The 16,250-nt window shown below is 35.9% G+C and overlaps 1 protein-coding gene across 6 annotated transcripts in view; it reads right to left on the reverse strand.

The window, feature by feature from the left end:
* The window catches only part of ST18 (ST18 C2H2C-type zinc finger transcription factor), a 182,684-nt gene that overhangs the window by 46,111 nt on the left and 120,323 nt on the right, over positions 1-16,250 (reverse strand). For all 6 annotated transcript variants that reach the window (XM_051774222.1, XM_051774229.1, XM_051774264.1 and 3 more), the window contains one exon: positions 4,156-4,346. In XM_051774222.1, coding sequence (XP_051630182.1) covers positions 4,156-4,346 — 191 coding nt within the window. The remainder of the gene's footprint in view (positions 1-4,155; positions 4,347-16,250) is intronic.

Here is a 16,250-nt window from a genome sequence, read left to right on the forward strand (position 1 = left end):
TTTACTCAAAGGTGCTCTGAAGTGATTGAACTCACACCAAGGCTGTGTTTGGAATGACTGTGTAGCTTCAGGAAAAGCCTGAAGCTTTACCTACTTTATATTGTAGCTACAACACTATAAGGGAAATAAATATCACCATTTCTCACTGATGGTGAAGACCTATATTATCTTAGAACACACATGCACATTCTCATATACATTCATGTAGATAGATACTACATATATACACATAATCTATATAATATATGCATATATATATACAGGCACACACATTTTAAAATTCCTCTAATCTGTTTTTACTTCTCCTTCATCTAAGATTCCCAAATATTTTCTCAAAATGGACCCTAATTACTTTCCTAGTCACTCCAGATCCCATGAAAAACCTTGATGGAAAAATTCTTAATACTTCACAAAGGGCAAGCTCCTGGTCACCACTGAAATTGCCATGTTAAATGATAGATCAGGTCATGCACAGGCAAACAGAAATGGTTGTTATGTACAGACTCATGAAGGACTTGTTAAAGACACCACTGAAGTGCATCCTGTCTTTATAAACATCTTTCTTCAGAAGAAAACCAGCAACCAGCAGGTAATAAAGGCTGCATGCAGGAGAGGTCGTCGGTGTGGAAGACAGTATGCCTTTTGTATCTCATTTAATTTTTTATAAACATTTCCTCTGACAAGGACACTCAAAAATACATCTCCATCATCTTCCTTTCTGGTAATTATCTCTCTAAAATCAACACTGGTTTTGCCAGGATCAAGTAAATATTGCCATAGTAACTAAAAGCATTTTTGGATGAAGGGAAGAATTTAGTCACAACACTAGCCCCTTCAATAATGCTGATTATAGGGTACATTCTTTTGTTGGGATCTATTCAACATAAACTGAAAAATTTAACATTTTACTTCCTAGAAAGGAGGATGAATAAACAAGCACAGAGTATTTTATAAGACGTGTCTGTCCTTTCCTGAATCAGAAGAACTCCAGGTTTAAATAATAAATTAAGCATAGTCTAAAATGCAAATGAAGTTTCTCTCAATAACACAGTGAGCTATTAAGAGAAAGTGTAAAGGGTTATGATAATTTTAAAGTATTATGAACTACAGAAAACAAATAAAAAGCATTTTCAGTGAATATGTCCAATTCATTGAACTATTCTCTCAATCCACTTAACTACCCACATGTGTACAATAATGATTTATAGACATTATACCTAATTATGCATATTTGGGCTGTGTTAGAGTGCCTAACAAAAGCTCTAGAAAGCAACAATTACCTCTGTTGCTTAGCTACATAGTTTAAAATATTCCTATTAAGTGCAGATTATTGTGGAGGGGAAAAGGGGGACAAAAATGCACATGTGCACCACAATGCATTTCACTTTACTGCTGCCAAACTGTTAGCATTTTGGGTCATTTCCAGTTTACATAATTGTTTGGTTCAACTGTTTGTTATATGTTAAAAGAAAATATTGATTAATTCTTATTCTTCTTCAGAAAATTGGACTCATGCAGGGAGAGGTGGCCTTGTGCACTGTGTGCATAAAGTTGTATTTAAAAAAAAAATGTCTGTAAACCTTATTGTAACTTTTTAGCAGCTGGTCTAGTACCACACACATTGCAGTATTCTGGGTAAAGTCTGCTGTCTTTTCACATCTCGACAAGTAAGGATGGTGATATGGCTCTATAACCAACTTTAGTCAAATGGATTTTTATTACTTGGTCTTCTGCTATTTGGAAAAGAACAGAATCCCATCAATGGGTCATTTCAAAAAGTAACAAGATTCAGCTAAATAGAAATATCCCACCCTTCAAAACAAAACAAAGAAAACATTTTAATGGTAACAGGTCTTCTCAGTTATTTTTCTGTGTGAAAGATAAAAAATAATAACAGATTTTTGTTCCTTAAATAATCAGCAATTCTTAAAACGCTGTGTTTAAAAATCTGTTGTTGAATCAGTCTTAATGGTTCAGCTGTCTCAGCTTTGCTTTTTACATCTACAGGCTGTAAATTTACTTCAAAAATAATCAAAACTCAGTTTAGTTTACAGTTGCATCAATCCATGAACTGAAGCATTAACTAATCAACAGACAAGAATCATGAGTTCACAATAAAATGAACAATATTGTTAAACTAAGAGATTACAAATTAGCCTACATGGCCAGACCAACTGTATGCTTTAGCTGAAATTTGTTTTGTAGCTGGCAAAATTAATGCAAAAGGGAGTAGGTTGTATTATCATTTACACAAACAGTTGGGAGATATCATATTGGTATCAAATAAATCTTTTTGAAATAAAATGGATTTTTTTGTTTTGTCTGAAGGGCATGGTGCAAATAGAGTTCCTCTACATTTATATCAATGGATCTGGCCTAACACTTGCCCTTTTTTTGAAAAAAAATCAGTTAAGTAACTTAGGTTCATCTGTACATGGCACAGAGTGTACCTTTACACCCATCATAGTACTTTCCCTTCATTGAGTTCTTCAAGCTGTGCAGAGGACAGACAAAGGAAAAGAAAAACATATTACTGAGGGCAACTCTGGATAGTCAGGAACCAGGCTGAATCAATACAATAAAAATTTGCTAGAATTCATATATCTAAAAAAGAAAATTCCAAACAAACAACAATCCTCCCCTCCAAACGCACCAAGTCTTACTCCAACAGATTCCCTTCTGGTGTCAAGAGATAGAAACACTCCTTGAAGGCTGAAGAGGCACTGAGAGCCTTGAAACTTTTTTCTTGATGAATTTTCCTTTGCAATGTCACCCAACAGAGGGAGACATTGTGTATCACCTTGCTAATTAATGTTCTCTTTGATGATGAGCTTTACAGTGTGGGCTTTCGCAGTGATTTTTGGAATCCTAGAAGATTTACAAGTGACAGCTGACTGAAAACTTTGCTGTATAGAAGTGCTACAAAGACTTCCAGTGATTTTGGTAGAATCAGGATTTGACTCTTTAATCTGAAAGACATTCTTCCTCTGTTATGTGTTTTATAGTATTCATATATAGAAAATTTGGGGAGAGTTATTTTGTTTTAAGGAAATTCAGTTTAGAATGGATAAATACATAAACTACTAATCTCAGTTTATCTTAGAATCATAGAACAGCCCAGATTGGAAGGGACCTTGAAAGACTATCTGGTCTAAACTTTTGTGGGGAAGAGACCCTAGATAAGATTACCTACCACCTTGTCCTTCAGAAATATTTGGTAAGAAGAATCTGAGGGGAAAATAAAATACCTTTAAACTCCCCTAGCAATCAACAACTGAGTGGCATTTAAGTTTATTCTTCATATGTTTACATGTTATCTATGATTACTTATTTCCCAGTGCCAGATCACATTGCTTTTTTCTTGACATTTGCTTTCTACAGATGACTCCTAAGGTCCTATCCTGATATCTTCCACTGATATCTTCTCACTTTTCTAATTAACTATTTTGGCAGAATATTCTTAAACAAATATGTGAAACCAATTTTTATTTTTTTTTTTGATATTTTTGTTTTTATTTTTTGTTCAACTCAAATATATGAAAAATATATTAGAAAGGAAGAGTAATAAAAGCATACTGTAGCTATATCTTTCTGTCTCCCCTTCCTCATCTATATTTTCTAGCATGCACATTGTAGAAGTTTCTATAAATTGTTGGATTTGTTTGGCTTAGCAGAGTTGGAATAACAGGTATAAAAGTGCTGAGTCTAATAATCGTGTTAAACAGAACACACACAGTAGTCACACAGATGAAATTGCTTTGCTAAATGTTAAAGTCAACAATATTTTGCTAAGCATTTTTTATTTTTTTTTCTTCCTCGGAGTTCTATATATTCCAGTGAAAATCTGCTCTTCATAAATGTGTTTTTCTCAATCGTGGGCTTAAGCTTGTTCTTTGACAGAGATAGTGGAGAAGCAGGTGCTGCTCCATATCTGACCTGCTGCAGTAGTTGTCTCTCTGTGTGACCTACAAAGCATTTACTAGACCCCAGGAGGAGTTATTGTACAAAATAAATGGAAGTCTGATGGTTAAAACTGGACAGAAAGGCACCATTCCAACTCTCTTAGAAGTCAAACACGTCCTGCATCCTGTCTGAAAATACCATTTCTTATCCCTTCCTGTGGAATTCAAGTTTAAGTGGAGTTCAAGCAACTACCTTGAGTTGAGCTGCTTTTAACGACACTGATCTCTTCCTGTAACTCTGTCCTGTCTTCATTTTCTTCTTTGCAATCCAAGCTGGGGCTGTAGTGGCGGGGTTTCATTAGCAGGGACTTCCTTTTGTTGACAGGAACGCCTGATATCTGGTCTTCGGCTTTTCTCTTCTTAGCCATGGAGCATTTGTAGGCACTGCAATTACCAATTGCCAACAATAGGGAAAAAAATGGGAGAAGCGAGGGGTAAATTGTTTAAAAAGTAACACCACCCTTTAGTTTAGTTCTAAGTTAAAAAGTGAGGACTGAGAAAATATTAGTTCACTTGCAGTTTCAGCAAGTTTTATCTAGTGAATATTTAATTTTAGCTCATGTACTGAAAATTCAGGGCACAGTCAAGTCCCATTTCTTTTCACTGCTGCTAAAGTCTGTTTGGAGATAGGGGAATGAGGCAGAAGACAAAACCAAAGGAAACCATAACCCAACAGCCTTAGAGCAAGGATGAACAAAATTGCAGTCTGGGTTGATAGTCCTGAAAAACAGCTAAGGGGAAAATTATACCACCAGTTGTGGTAATACTACAACATCTTGAGCCTTTGGGTTCATTTCGTTTATATCAACATGGATATCCAATCAGACACTTAGAGTTCAACAGCATAAAACCTGTGTGAAACACACTGTACCTTGATAACGTTTTGCAATACAGGTCCCTCTCTCAGTTCTAGTCCCAAGCATTGGTTTCATTTCATTAATTCCAGTCATAAACTCCTGGTTTAAGCTCTACTCAGCTCTACTCTGTATAGGCTCTTGGAAAAGGTTCCTACAAAGGGATACTCACCTCACTTTAAATTAGATCAATATGATAAAGAGGGGGAGCCATTCCCTGGGAAAGGTCTTACTCAGTCCAGGTGCCTAACTTTCAGATCACTGACATAAGAAGAAATGGCAGGATTTTAAAGAGGAAGACTTTTAGCAGGTTTAGGATACTTCTTTAATCTCCTAACAGACCCACATCTTGATCTGCACGTTAATTTGTTTCTACAGATATTTAGCCAAGCCTTTGTCATCATGCAGTTGATCTGTATGGCATATAGATGTTACAACATATGACGCGTCACTAAAGAGGCCTGAACCTTCAACCCTCTTTTCTTAACAATTTTTCATGGAAGTGATTTGGCATGATTTAATTTTTCTCTCACACACAGTATACTAGGAAATTTATGTAGTATGAATAATAGTGCTCATATTATATCTGTCAGAGATGAAAAAACTACACATAGGGATCTGTGTAATCCACTCAATGGTTTCTCGACCTTATGTACCCCCAGGGTGCATTACAAATCTACATAACGCCCTTAGGTGTTGGATTTTGCATTTGGCTCACTGACTTAGCTGCAAGATTTGCAAAAAAAAAAAAAAAGGCGCCATGTATGAAGAGAACTCCTATTGGTTACACATATTACAAGCTCAACAGCATAAATTAATCCTTACAAGGTATCTTATATGCACTAAAGTGGCTCAGGTTCTGATTGTTTTGGATGAAAGCATATGGCTAACTTCAGCTTTTTGTTAAAAAAAAAAATTTGGCTAAGCATCTTTTTGGCATCCATCATTGCAAACATAAAGGATATGGAAATAAAAAATCTGCATTTTAGGGGGACTGTTAAAATTCCACCATACACATCTCAAACACTGGATATGCTTGATCTTCTGAAAGTTAAAATGCTATGGGTATCAGGAATACTGGATGCTAAACACATGCCGTAGTTGAATATAATATAGTTTCTATGTTATTTCTCTGTTTATGTACAGACATTAACATGAATATCATATTAAAAATCAGAATCACAGCGGTATCAGTATCTCACTGGAAATAATGCCCATATAAGAGATATCAGAGATGGATGTAGTGTGGAAAAATACGCATATTTTTTTTCTAAACCAGGCACGTTGTTCCAGGAAAATTAAATAAATGGCAAAAGTTTGAAAACCTTTCACGCACAATTGTTTTTATCAACCAAAACCTTCCCTAGGTTTGCTTTTGATCTTTCTTATTTGTTTGCCAAGCTCCAAGTTTCTCTCCAGTAGATACTGTGAGCTTTTTTAGGACATGATGAGTTTCCAGCGTTTAATTCCGCTTTGACAAATCTACAGTTGTTTCTTACATGAGCATAATCAACAGATTTTTGGAAAAGAAGATCCAATTAGATCATGTATTATGCCATCCTGTGAAATCCAGGCCACAGAACTTCCTGGAGTTCTTCAGCCTTTATCCTGTAATTTGTCTGCCAATTGTCAAGACTTGACTAACCCAGTCAAGTTAAGAGAAAACATAGTAATCTGGTAAAGTCATTGTAATATTCTTTCTCACTGAGTACAATCTTTTTCTAGTAGCATACTGTTACAAGCCCCACCCTGTGGACTGGCATGACAGTTATTAAACACGTGGTTTTTTCACCACAACTGGAAAAGATAAACTCAGATGTCAGCAGACCACGATCAAGACCAGTGTGGGAGCACTGTTGCCACCTGCCACCTGCAGATCCGTTCTGGGAAATGTGAGCACAAGAATCCCACCAGGCTGTAACCACCACAGTTTACAGCAGTAAATCAAGGGCTGCATTAACTTGTCCTTATTGTATCTTTTTCTGTACATGCGTGGCCTCTCATCCAGATCTCTATAGTTTCCATCATTTTAAAAGAAGTGAATACATGAGATTCAAATTCTAGTAAAAATCATTCCTGACACCTTCCACTCCAGTTACAGGGAGATGACAAAATACAGTTGTCACTTGTTTCCTAGGAAGTTCAAATTGCTCTCCTTACTCCAGGAAGAGATTTTTCAGCTCTTGTTTTTTGCTTGTGGCTTTTTAACTGCTGGTTTTGAGCTTTAACTGGAATATATTAGTTTGCAAAAGCCAGTTTAAAGACCAGTAATATATCAGCAATTCCTCTCCTTTTCTACCTTCTTACAGTGTTTAAAATTAAAAATGAAAGTAAAACCAGAAAAAAAAACTTCTCAAGTGGTAGCTTTTTTAAGTACTTACACATGATTTGTTAAAGATTTGATAATGGACTATGGGAATTTACGTACTATGAAAAGAATCTATTTATGCCTCTGTTACATTCACGTCATGCCAATTTCACCTTTGCCTTTAAAAGTTTCTATTTCTCTTTTTCTTATGTGCATTCATACATAGACACACATGTAGGGTATCACAGATTTGTCAAGCTGTAGTTTGTCAAATGGTAAACCTATAATTTAGTTTCTCTATTACTCATCTCTTAAATTCAATGTCTAATAGTTTTGTTGCTATTTATCAATGGCCTGCTTGTTGTCATGGAACACTGATTCAGCTGTCAAGGTTATTTGGTAATCTGAGGCTCATAAAATAGGAGAAGCTCTTTTTGTTATGAGCCCAAAGCCAATACATGTTTTGTGGTTTTTTTCCCAATCTAACTGTACTTAAATTTCATGAATAACAAATCATTTTTTATACTATCTACAATGAGAAAATTTTTTATAATTATTTCTTTTAGTCAATGATTCAGTTACCAAAACCAGTCTTGTGTCAGTTATCATAGTGTGAGTCAATAAGTTAAAATCTAAGACACTTAGGACCAGATGCATTAGCACTAAAAAAACACCCATGATGAACCTTTTGTATATATTTCATACCTAAATCCCTCTTTGGGGGGGAATTTACTGGGTCTTTCTCTTTCCTTTATTTCTTCTCAGATCATATCTTGTAGACACTGGTTGTATGCAGGCAGTACTGTGCATTGGCTCTTCGCAACAAAGCAATGTCTCAGAAATAAGAGAGAGGTTTTAAGCAGTCCCAACTACACAGAGATTTTCTTAAAAATTGTCATTTTTTTTTTGTAATTGGTTCATTTAAGTGATACGCCTGTCAAACCTTCAACCCGACCTTTAACCACTTTGTGGTGGTTAAAATCCAGCAAGGATTTGTCGCAGTCAATCTGCTGGCAAGACCTCCAGATCTCTGGGGATTTTTTCCTTATTCATAGCAGCCTGCAGGTTGGTAAAGCATGATAACAGAGCAAAGAATTGCCAGAGTGGGTAAAACCAGGGGTACATTCAGCCTGAAAACTGGTGTTTACTAATGCTTGCAATAGATGCCATGTAAAATAATAAAACCTGAACACACTGCAGCTCGTGTACACTCCTTAGATTCAAGAGAGAAAATGAATGCCTTTGAATATCAAGGCACTTACATTTATTGTCTAATGCTATCTGAGAATCTCACTCCTCATGTGATTTCATGCGAGAATAATTCGTGATACATTTTAGTTGTGGAGAAAATAATTTTAAATTCTTAACCTGAATTGCATTTTGACTGTTTGCCTAACAATTGAATTGCAATTAAAGGAGACATCATCTTCTAATGTGCAGAAGCATTTAACTTTATAGTAGTTACAAGGAGAAGGTTAGTTTTACCACTCCTTAATCATATTGTGATTAAAGATATTACCAGACGCTTTTCACCTTGATCAGGTTTTTTTCACAAACTTTCAGATGCCCTAGGACACTGTAGAAGTCAAATACTGCATTTTCCTTACAGGAGGGAAGAGCTGGCATTTGAAAATTCAGGGACACTTGCCACTCTAAGATGAACTAGTAACTAAAAAATGTCTGTCATGGTTGGGCTTTATTCTAAGAATTTTAACATATGATTATATGATACTGAATTTTATCATATGATATATGATACTGAATCAGAGGTACCTAAGAGGAACAGAAATTCTGAACATCGCCCCATCTTAGTACTCTTTTATGGCTAACTCTCTAACACAATGGCTTCCAAAGGTTTAGACTATAGCTGTGGAAATGTCTGATCACCAAACATCACAGAAAAATCTTGAGTTCCTCATAAAATGATGATCAGGGGAATTTACTAACACTGGATACAGAAAGGGGATGATCTGCTCCTAAGATGGATTGCGTGTCAGTTCAAGTTACATTGATGATACTGTTTACATCAACCATGAATGCCAGAGGTTCAAAAAAATGAGCTGGAATGTCAGAATCTAAAGAAAGAGTGTTGGTAGTCTCATCACTGCAATTGAAACCGAAATGGATGTTGATAATTACAGTAACTTCGGGTGGACAACAGAGGCTGGGGAGGAAGGTGGAGTGTAACTATGACTGTGACTTTTCTTCAGGTTAAACCAGTCAGATTTATGTCCCCTTTTCTTAATGAACTCTCATTATTTGTGAAGAGTGTATGTAAATTTTGTAGCTCAGAGAAAGTGAGATTGATCGTGTTCTCACTCAAGTTGCTCTAAAAGGGATAACAGACAGAAAGCTGGTATTAACAGTCTCATCATAGCTAGAAGTTGAACTCTCCACAGAAAGACTGAAAATTCACAACATTAGGTCTGCAAGAACATTTCAGCTGCCAGGGACTAAGATGATTTTTCCAATGCCATGAAATTATTTACTGAATATGAAAGAATTCACAAAATCTAACAAACCCAAATCTTACATTCAGAAAACTAGATAGAAGTGACTTTAAGACACATGAATTAGTCATAGATTTTATATATATATATGTAGAGAGAAAAGAATGTTTTCTACAAGGAAGAAAGTAAATGGCATCACTTAGGATCATGGATACTAGAATATAAAATTTACAAGGTTTATGTCCTTGAAAAAAACGACAGCTAAACAGTATTTCTGTTTACTCTATTCCATTCTAAAATCCATATAGGGTCTGGATGCAGAACTAAACAAGTTCTCACAAAGCACATAAAGAAAATTACTTGTGTACTAAAGAAGGACTTTTTTGATCAATCCTTTTTTTTTTTTTAAGAAAGATACTCAATGAGATACTTTTCATCAGTGAGAATGGCAGTTCAAGAAAAGGCTGTAATGACTTCAACCCAATTCTGTACCCCGCTACCCTCAATCTCAGAAGGATCCTTTACAAACTTTCTATCTTGTCTGCAGTATGGATTAATATGTTAATTAATACATTAGGATTTCGACAGCACTGTATTCTGATGTTCCATCCTGCAATGCACTCACCATTTCCAAACATTCTTCTACTCAGTGGGATATGAAACTATGCTTACAGATGTTTTACAAGTCCATGAATTTATCCCTGAATAGTAGAACATGCTGGGATAAAAGAAATCACCATTTTACCTACTTAGGAAAAGTAAAAGTAAGATGCGTGATTTGTCAGGTGTGGGAATATTGCATGTCCAGAAGCAACATCTTGCTTTGCAAGTTATAGGTGGCAACACACACTAGCTGAAGAACTTCAAGGAGTAAGACTGCAACTGAGAAAATTGTAATCAAGGGTTGAGCTACAATTTGTTGTCAGTCTGAGTTAAATCAGAAAAAAGTTTTCTTCATAATTATTTTAAGTAATTATAATTATTAAAATACATTCAAAATTATGCAAATGAAAACATATGGCTTTATGTGAAAATATTAAAGAAGGACATTTGTTAACAGAACTCTGGTACGAGTTTTTACAAATTAAATTTTGGAGGCTAGTCCTGGGAAGGACCACTGTGTTCTTTTCCCTTACAAGAAGTTAAAAATGTATTTGTCCTGATTGCTAATCTGGGGTCAGAGCTATTGACATTAATGATTTTTTCTATGTTATAAAGTAAACTAAGCCACAGTACTTTTAGATAATTTATAATATTTGGACTCCATGACTGAGTGTGTTTTATTTCACTGATTCAGACTAGGAGGTGAAAAACAGTCCGGAAAAGAACTCCAGCTGGGAATTCCTGAAAAATACATTTGTGAAAGAATTCATCAGGTAAAAATAGTTTCCTTCCATTTTGAAGGATTAAAATGGTAAGAACTTAAAGCAATATAAATGTGTTGAAAAAAAATTGCTCTTCATTTAGACACAGAGAATTGACTGTAATGAAGCTTGGAACTATCAGGACTTACTTCAAAGATAATTAAAGAAAATCTGATTGATTCTCATTTTTAGACATCACACACAACACAAAAAATTCATGTCCCTTTACAACAAACTCATACACTTGGCTTCCAAGTTGTATCTGTGAAAGGGACAGAGGCTTTTCCTGTGCCTCTACGGTTAAAGGACCTTCTCCAACTAGAGAAGTTTACTGCCATACACAGGCAATGCTCTGTTTTCTAAAATGCCAGAGTTTTGAGAAGTTCAGTCCAGTGCTGGAGCAAGAAAAAAGGAATGCATATGAGGTATAGATGGGAAAAATATAAAAGGGAAATTCATATTTATGAACACTAATATAGAGCAAAATAAGAATAGTAACTTGAGGGTATTAAATTGTCTTCTATATTCAAAAATGAAAGGTTTATCTAGGGAAAAAGGAACAGAATTGGACAGATAACAATGTGGAGAAAATATGATAACATACCTGAAAACTGGCTGAAGCAAGATATTAAAAGATATATTTTCTTTGAAAAAGACATATAAGAAAGGATCTGTCATAGCCTTGTTTGTGAAAGAGGATCTATTAGACCCCGTAAGAAGAGACTGGAGAGAAATGGGTAATGGTGTTGAATCATTATGTACTGAGCTTGGAGGTGTTTCAGACACTAAACTAAATGTTATAGGCCCCCTGACCAAAAAGAACAACTGGACTGTGAAATGATTGAACAAATGCAAAGAAGCACGTAAAAGAGTGGAGCAATGGTAAGTCAGCAATAATATAGGAAAAGGCATGCAGTTATGGTGAAATATACCATGCCTCAAGCTCATGTCTCTGTGATGCCTGAGGGTCCAGGACAAAAATTTCAGGCTGCAATAGGGCCATGAAATGGCTTTTTTTTTTTTTTAAGCATATTTTATTATTTTTTTAAAAAAACTCTAGGTTACTATTTTTAACAGGATTCTCCCTAAAGGAAAGACAACTGAGAGGAGGACAGCAGAGATTCAACTTCTCTGATTTTCTTGTTTTCAGTTTACAAACTTGTAGGATCATAAGGATATCCAGATCACATAAAAAATAATGCATATAAACTCTCAAATTGAAATGCTATGTTAATGAAGAGGATGACTTCTTCCCAGTGTCATTATATAGCTCATAAATTAAGAACTCTACATGGTTAAAGTTGCATAGTTGGACCCTTTTCTATCAGGTAAGTTATTTTTAACAAGAGTCAGTTTAGAGGAAGTTTACCTTTTATTGTGTGAAGCTCAAGTTCTTAAACTCACTAATATGAATGAATGCTTAAGATCTGGGCCAAATCCAGCCTCCCTAGCCTCTTTTTCATTTACTCACTCAATCTGTCCAGGTTCAGTAGGTCAATAAATTCCAGTGGGACCCAAGCCAAGAATTTGGCTTAGAATGGATTAAGTTTCTAGGCAAATCTACAGATCATCCACACAACCTTTGCATCCAGAAAGCCTTGCACATGAGTGGTCAGCCTGCTAACGCCAGTAACTGCTTAAATAAAAAGCATATTGGTAACTACAGTCTGGTTAAAGAAGACATAAAGAAGATAAGCTTTGTGGGGCTTTTTTGACAACAGACAATAGGACTGTAAACAGTCCATTGTCAGGAAGCAGTACCTCCCTTTAATGTAGCAGGGGGTCCCATGGCTACATTCTTTTCCTTTCTTTGCTATCTCCAGGCTGTACACAGTCTGTTTCAGCTTGCTTTTGCTTGGCTGAATCCACCCTTAACATCAGTCAGATGCAGCAATTCAGCCAGCCATAATATTTAACTCATGATTGATATATATGAGGCAGAAGTTACTGGTTGGCGTTTCCATCTCTATATGGCTTGCGGTCATCTACAGAGAAAAGGTCTGCCATAAGAGGAAACAACCATTTGGGGCTATAATGTTCTGATGCATTCTGTCATGCAGCAGAAGGCATGAGGGCATATGCAACTCTAAATTTCTGTGTAGGGTTGGGAGGATAATATTTACTGAGTGCTGATAAACACAGAAGTTGTGATGGGGAAGACTAGACTCCTGTAATATATTCAATAACATAAAAATTTTAGTTCAAGGCAAGGAATATTCTAGGTTGCAACAAGCTCTCAGGTAGAAAGAAACTGAAAATAAATATCTGTCGGTCTGGCAGCCACAATAGAGTGATGTGGATTTGACATATGGTATAAAATTCTTACAGAAAAACATATATTGAAATGAAATAATAATAATTTTTTTAATATTAAATGGAGTCTTTAAGTAGAAAAAATGTAAAACCACAATCAAATGTAATAGCAAAGAGAAAAGAGACACTGAGACTGCTGGTGGTTGCTAGAAATGAACATCAAAAGAGGCCTACGACATGCTAGAAATGTATCTAGTGCACTTGTTGAATAGAGGTATAAAAGTCACCTATTAAGCAAATGTACATGAAGTATCCTCTAAAGCTAAACTAAAATGGAAATCTGTACACGAAACACAACCTTTAAATGTTCTAAATAAATCCAGGAAGAAAAGGTAGAGGTCACAGTACATAGATCAAAAGGTCTGAACATGTACAGGAAACAAGCAAATTATGCATCATAATTAACAACTCCAACCTCAGTTGTTTCAGAAGGATTATGAGATACAGTTCTTATTTCAAACATCTTAGTGGTTATTCAGAACAGTTCACTAAATACCTAAATAATACTGTGGCTTGTTCTACTTTAAAACATAGGAAAATACTCTGTCAACCTCAGGGTAACCTGCAAAATGTTAAAAGCCGTTATTTGCGGTCATCCAAAATATATGTTATCATTTCTTGAAACAGTGTGGAGGTTCTTGTTACCTTACATTCAAAGAAAGGCATAGTGATTGTTCGGTGTTTGTTTATGCTTGAATGTTCAATGTTTTTTATTGAACATCAACTACAAAATCACTTTTCCTTAGCAAAAAACAGATTTTAGCAGACTCTTTGAGGAAAGTAATAATGACTAGCACACCAGAAAAAGTTTCTCAGAAACTTAACAGCATTGTCAGAAAAGAATAGTAAATGAACAAGATTTAATGGGAATTTAAGAAAGTGTGATTCATGACAATATGACAGACTTGCTTATACCAGAAACCATAGAGTAAGAGGCATGGGTTAATATTTTCAAAGCCCCATAACCATTTCCATTTCCACAATGGCTAGGGAAGGGAGGAAGTTCCTTTTCCAAGCTAAAGAGCAAGCAGTAGATACTCTTAACTCATCCTTTTAAGAGACCTTGAGAATAGGTACTCTTAAGATTAATGCCCATTGTTTAATTGAAGATCAATTTTCAGTAGAAACAGCATGATACAGATCTTTGACTCAGGTGAAATGCCTAATCTAACGTGTCATGGAGAAGTATTTAAATGCCAAAGTGGCACAACTCTGCCCCGGCCAGTTACCATCATGGGGAACACCGAGAAGGAGAGATGGGAATGTGTGCCATCAACACTAAATCTTCAATTGCAAAAAAAAAAAAAAATATTTTTTTGTGAAGCTCAAATATGTCTGGCAGTAGCTATAAATATTGACCATCTTCATTTAACATTTACTACTAAGTCTATTTGAGTTCAGAGACAAAACTTGTTTCAGCAAAGCACATTAAGAGGGTCCCACACTCTCTGTCAGTGGGAGACAGATGAGATAACGGGAAATGCAAGAGTCCACCTCAGTTTCTATTCCAAATGTGCTTATTCAGGATTATGACAAATGTGCTTTACCACAGCAGTTTTCAGAAAATCAGTCTATGACCAACTCCTGTGGAAACAGAAGCCAAGAACAAAGGACAAACCTGACAGTTTTTCCAGGTACGGGCTAGGAACAGCTCTTTCAGTCTCTGTCTCTCTTCTAGGCAGTTCTATGAAGAGTACTATGAAGATGATAGCTACACAAATCAACCATAATCTCTGCTCTTACTGAGGAATATCTTTGAGTCTTTTCATGTGATTTTGTTTCATGTGCCCACTTCTTCTATCATCTAAGTATCACTTTCACCTCCTTCTCCAGTCATCTGCCATGCTACTGCTTCCTTTTCATACAAGTACTTAAAAATCTGCTTGCTTTATGAAGCTCAGAAAAAGAGTTAACAATGAATCATTCCTTTCTAAATGCAGCTAGGCATACACATTCTTTCATGCCATGAACTTTTCCTGAGTGGCCAAATTATCTTCTATCTACCAAACTCTCTACCTCCCTTCCACTACTGTCTGAAACAGAGTTCAGATATAATTGCAACCAGATAATTTACTAGTTCTGAAAGAAAAACAGCAAAATATTCAACACTGTAGAGTAAGGAATAACCACTTCACTTAGAAAAATGTTTTTTAGTAGGCTGTCATACTTGTATACTGTCACATATATTGACATATCTCTTAAAACATTACAGGTAAAGTTAAGGAATACATTTTAGTAACACAGACCTTCTGAAATGCTTCAGTACCTTTGCTTGCAGGGTAGCTTTGCTGGCTTCTCACCTTCCTAATCAATAGACAGCAAGGAAAGGGTGAAGTATTCACTTACTCCTTCTAACAAGGAGACATCCAGACAGCTCTGCTCTATTACTTTCCTCTCTGCCAAAGCAGATACTCATAACTCTATACACTCACACCGAACAGTTCTTCTCTGAATACCTAAAATCTCTCACACCACCTGGAACAATAGTTCTAGATAAAAAAAGTGACTGTCCTTACTTTTGAAGAAGTGATGAAATGCTTCAAAGAGTAAGGGGATGTGCAACTATTCCCACTAAAGAGCAGGGCTACTCTCCACAACTTGAAACACCAGTAGGAAGTCTTCATTAATCATTAGTGACAGAAGCCAGAAACACTTGTTTTCACCTGTATCTAACTCAGAAACGATACCCTTTCTATTCAGATATGGACTTAGCCAAACCAATCTATGCTTTTGCAATGCTGTGCTTGGATCAATCCAGTTTGCTCTTCCTTGGTCTGACCCAGATGCCACTTCATAACCTACAGATGGTTCATTGTACTGTATCCCATCTGTTAAATAAAACACAGTAATGAGAATACATCACTCCAATATTCTTCACTTTCCTTTAGTTTCCATTCTAATCCTGAACACAGCTGAAGGTCCTGGTCCTTTCAGTGGTCCATGACTAAATCATCTAAGAGAAGACCTCTTCATTCTGCTTCTTGCAGAAGATGGATACA

This window comes from Manacus candei, unplaced genomic scaffold (genome assembly GCF_025592945.1).
Source record: "Manacus candei isolate 608988 ecotype Guabito, Panama unplaced genomic scaffold, ASM2559294v1 h1tg000008l, whole genome shotgun sequence".
Lineage (NCBI taxonomy): Eukaryota > Metazoa > Chordata > Aves > Passeriformes > Pipridae > Manacus > Manacus candei.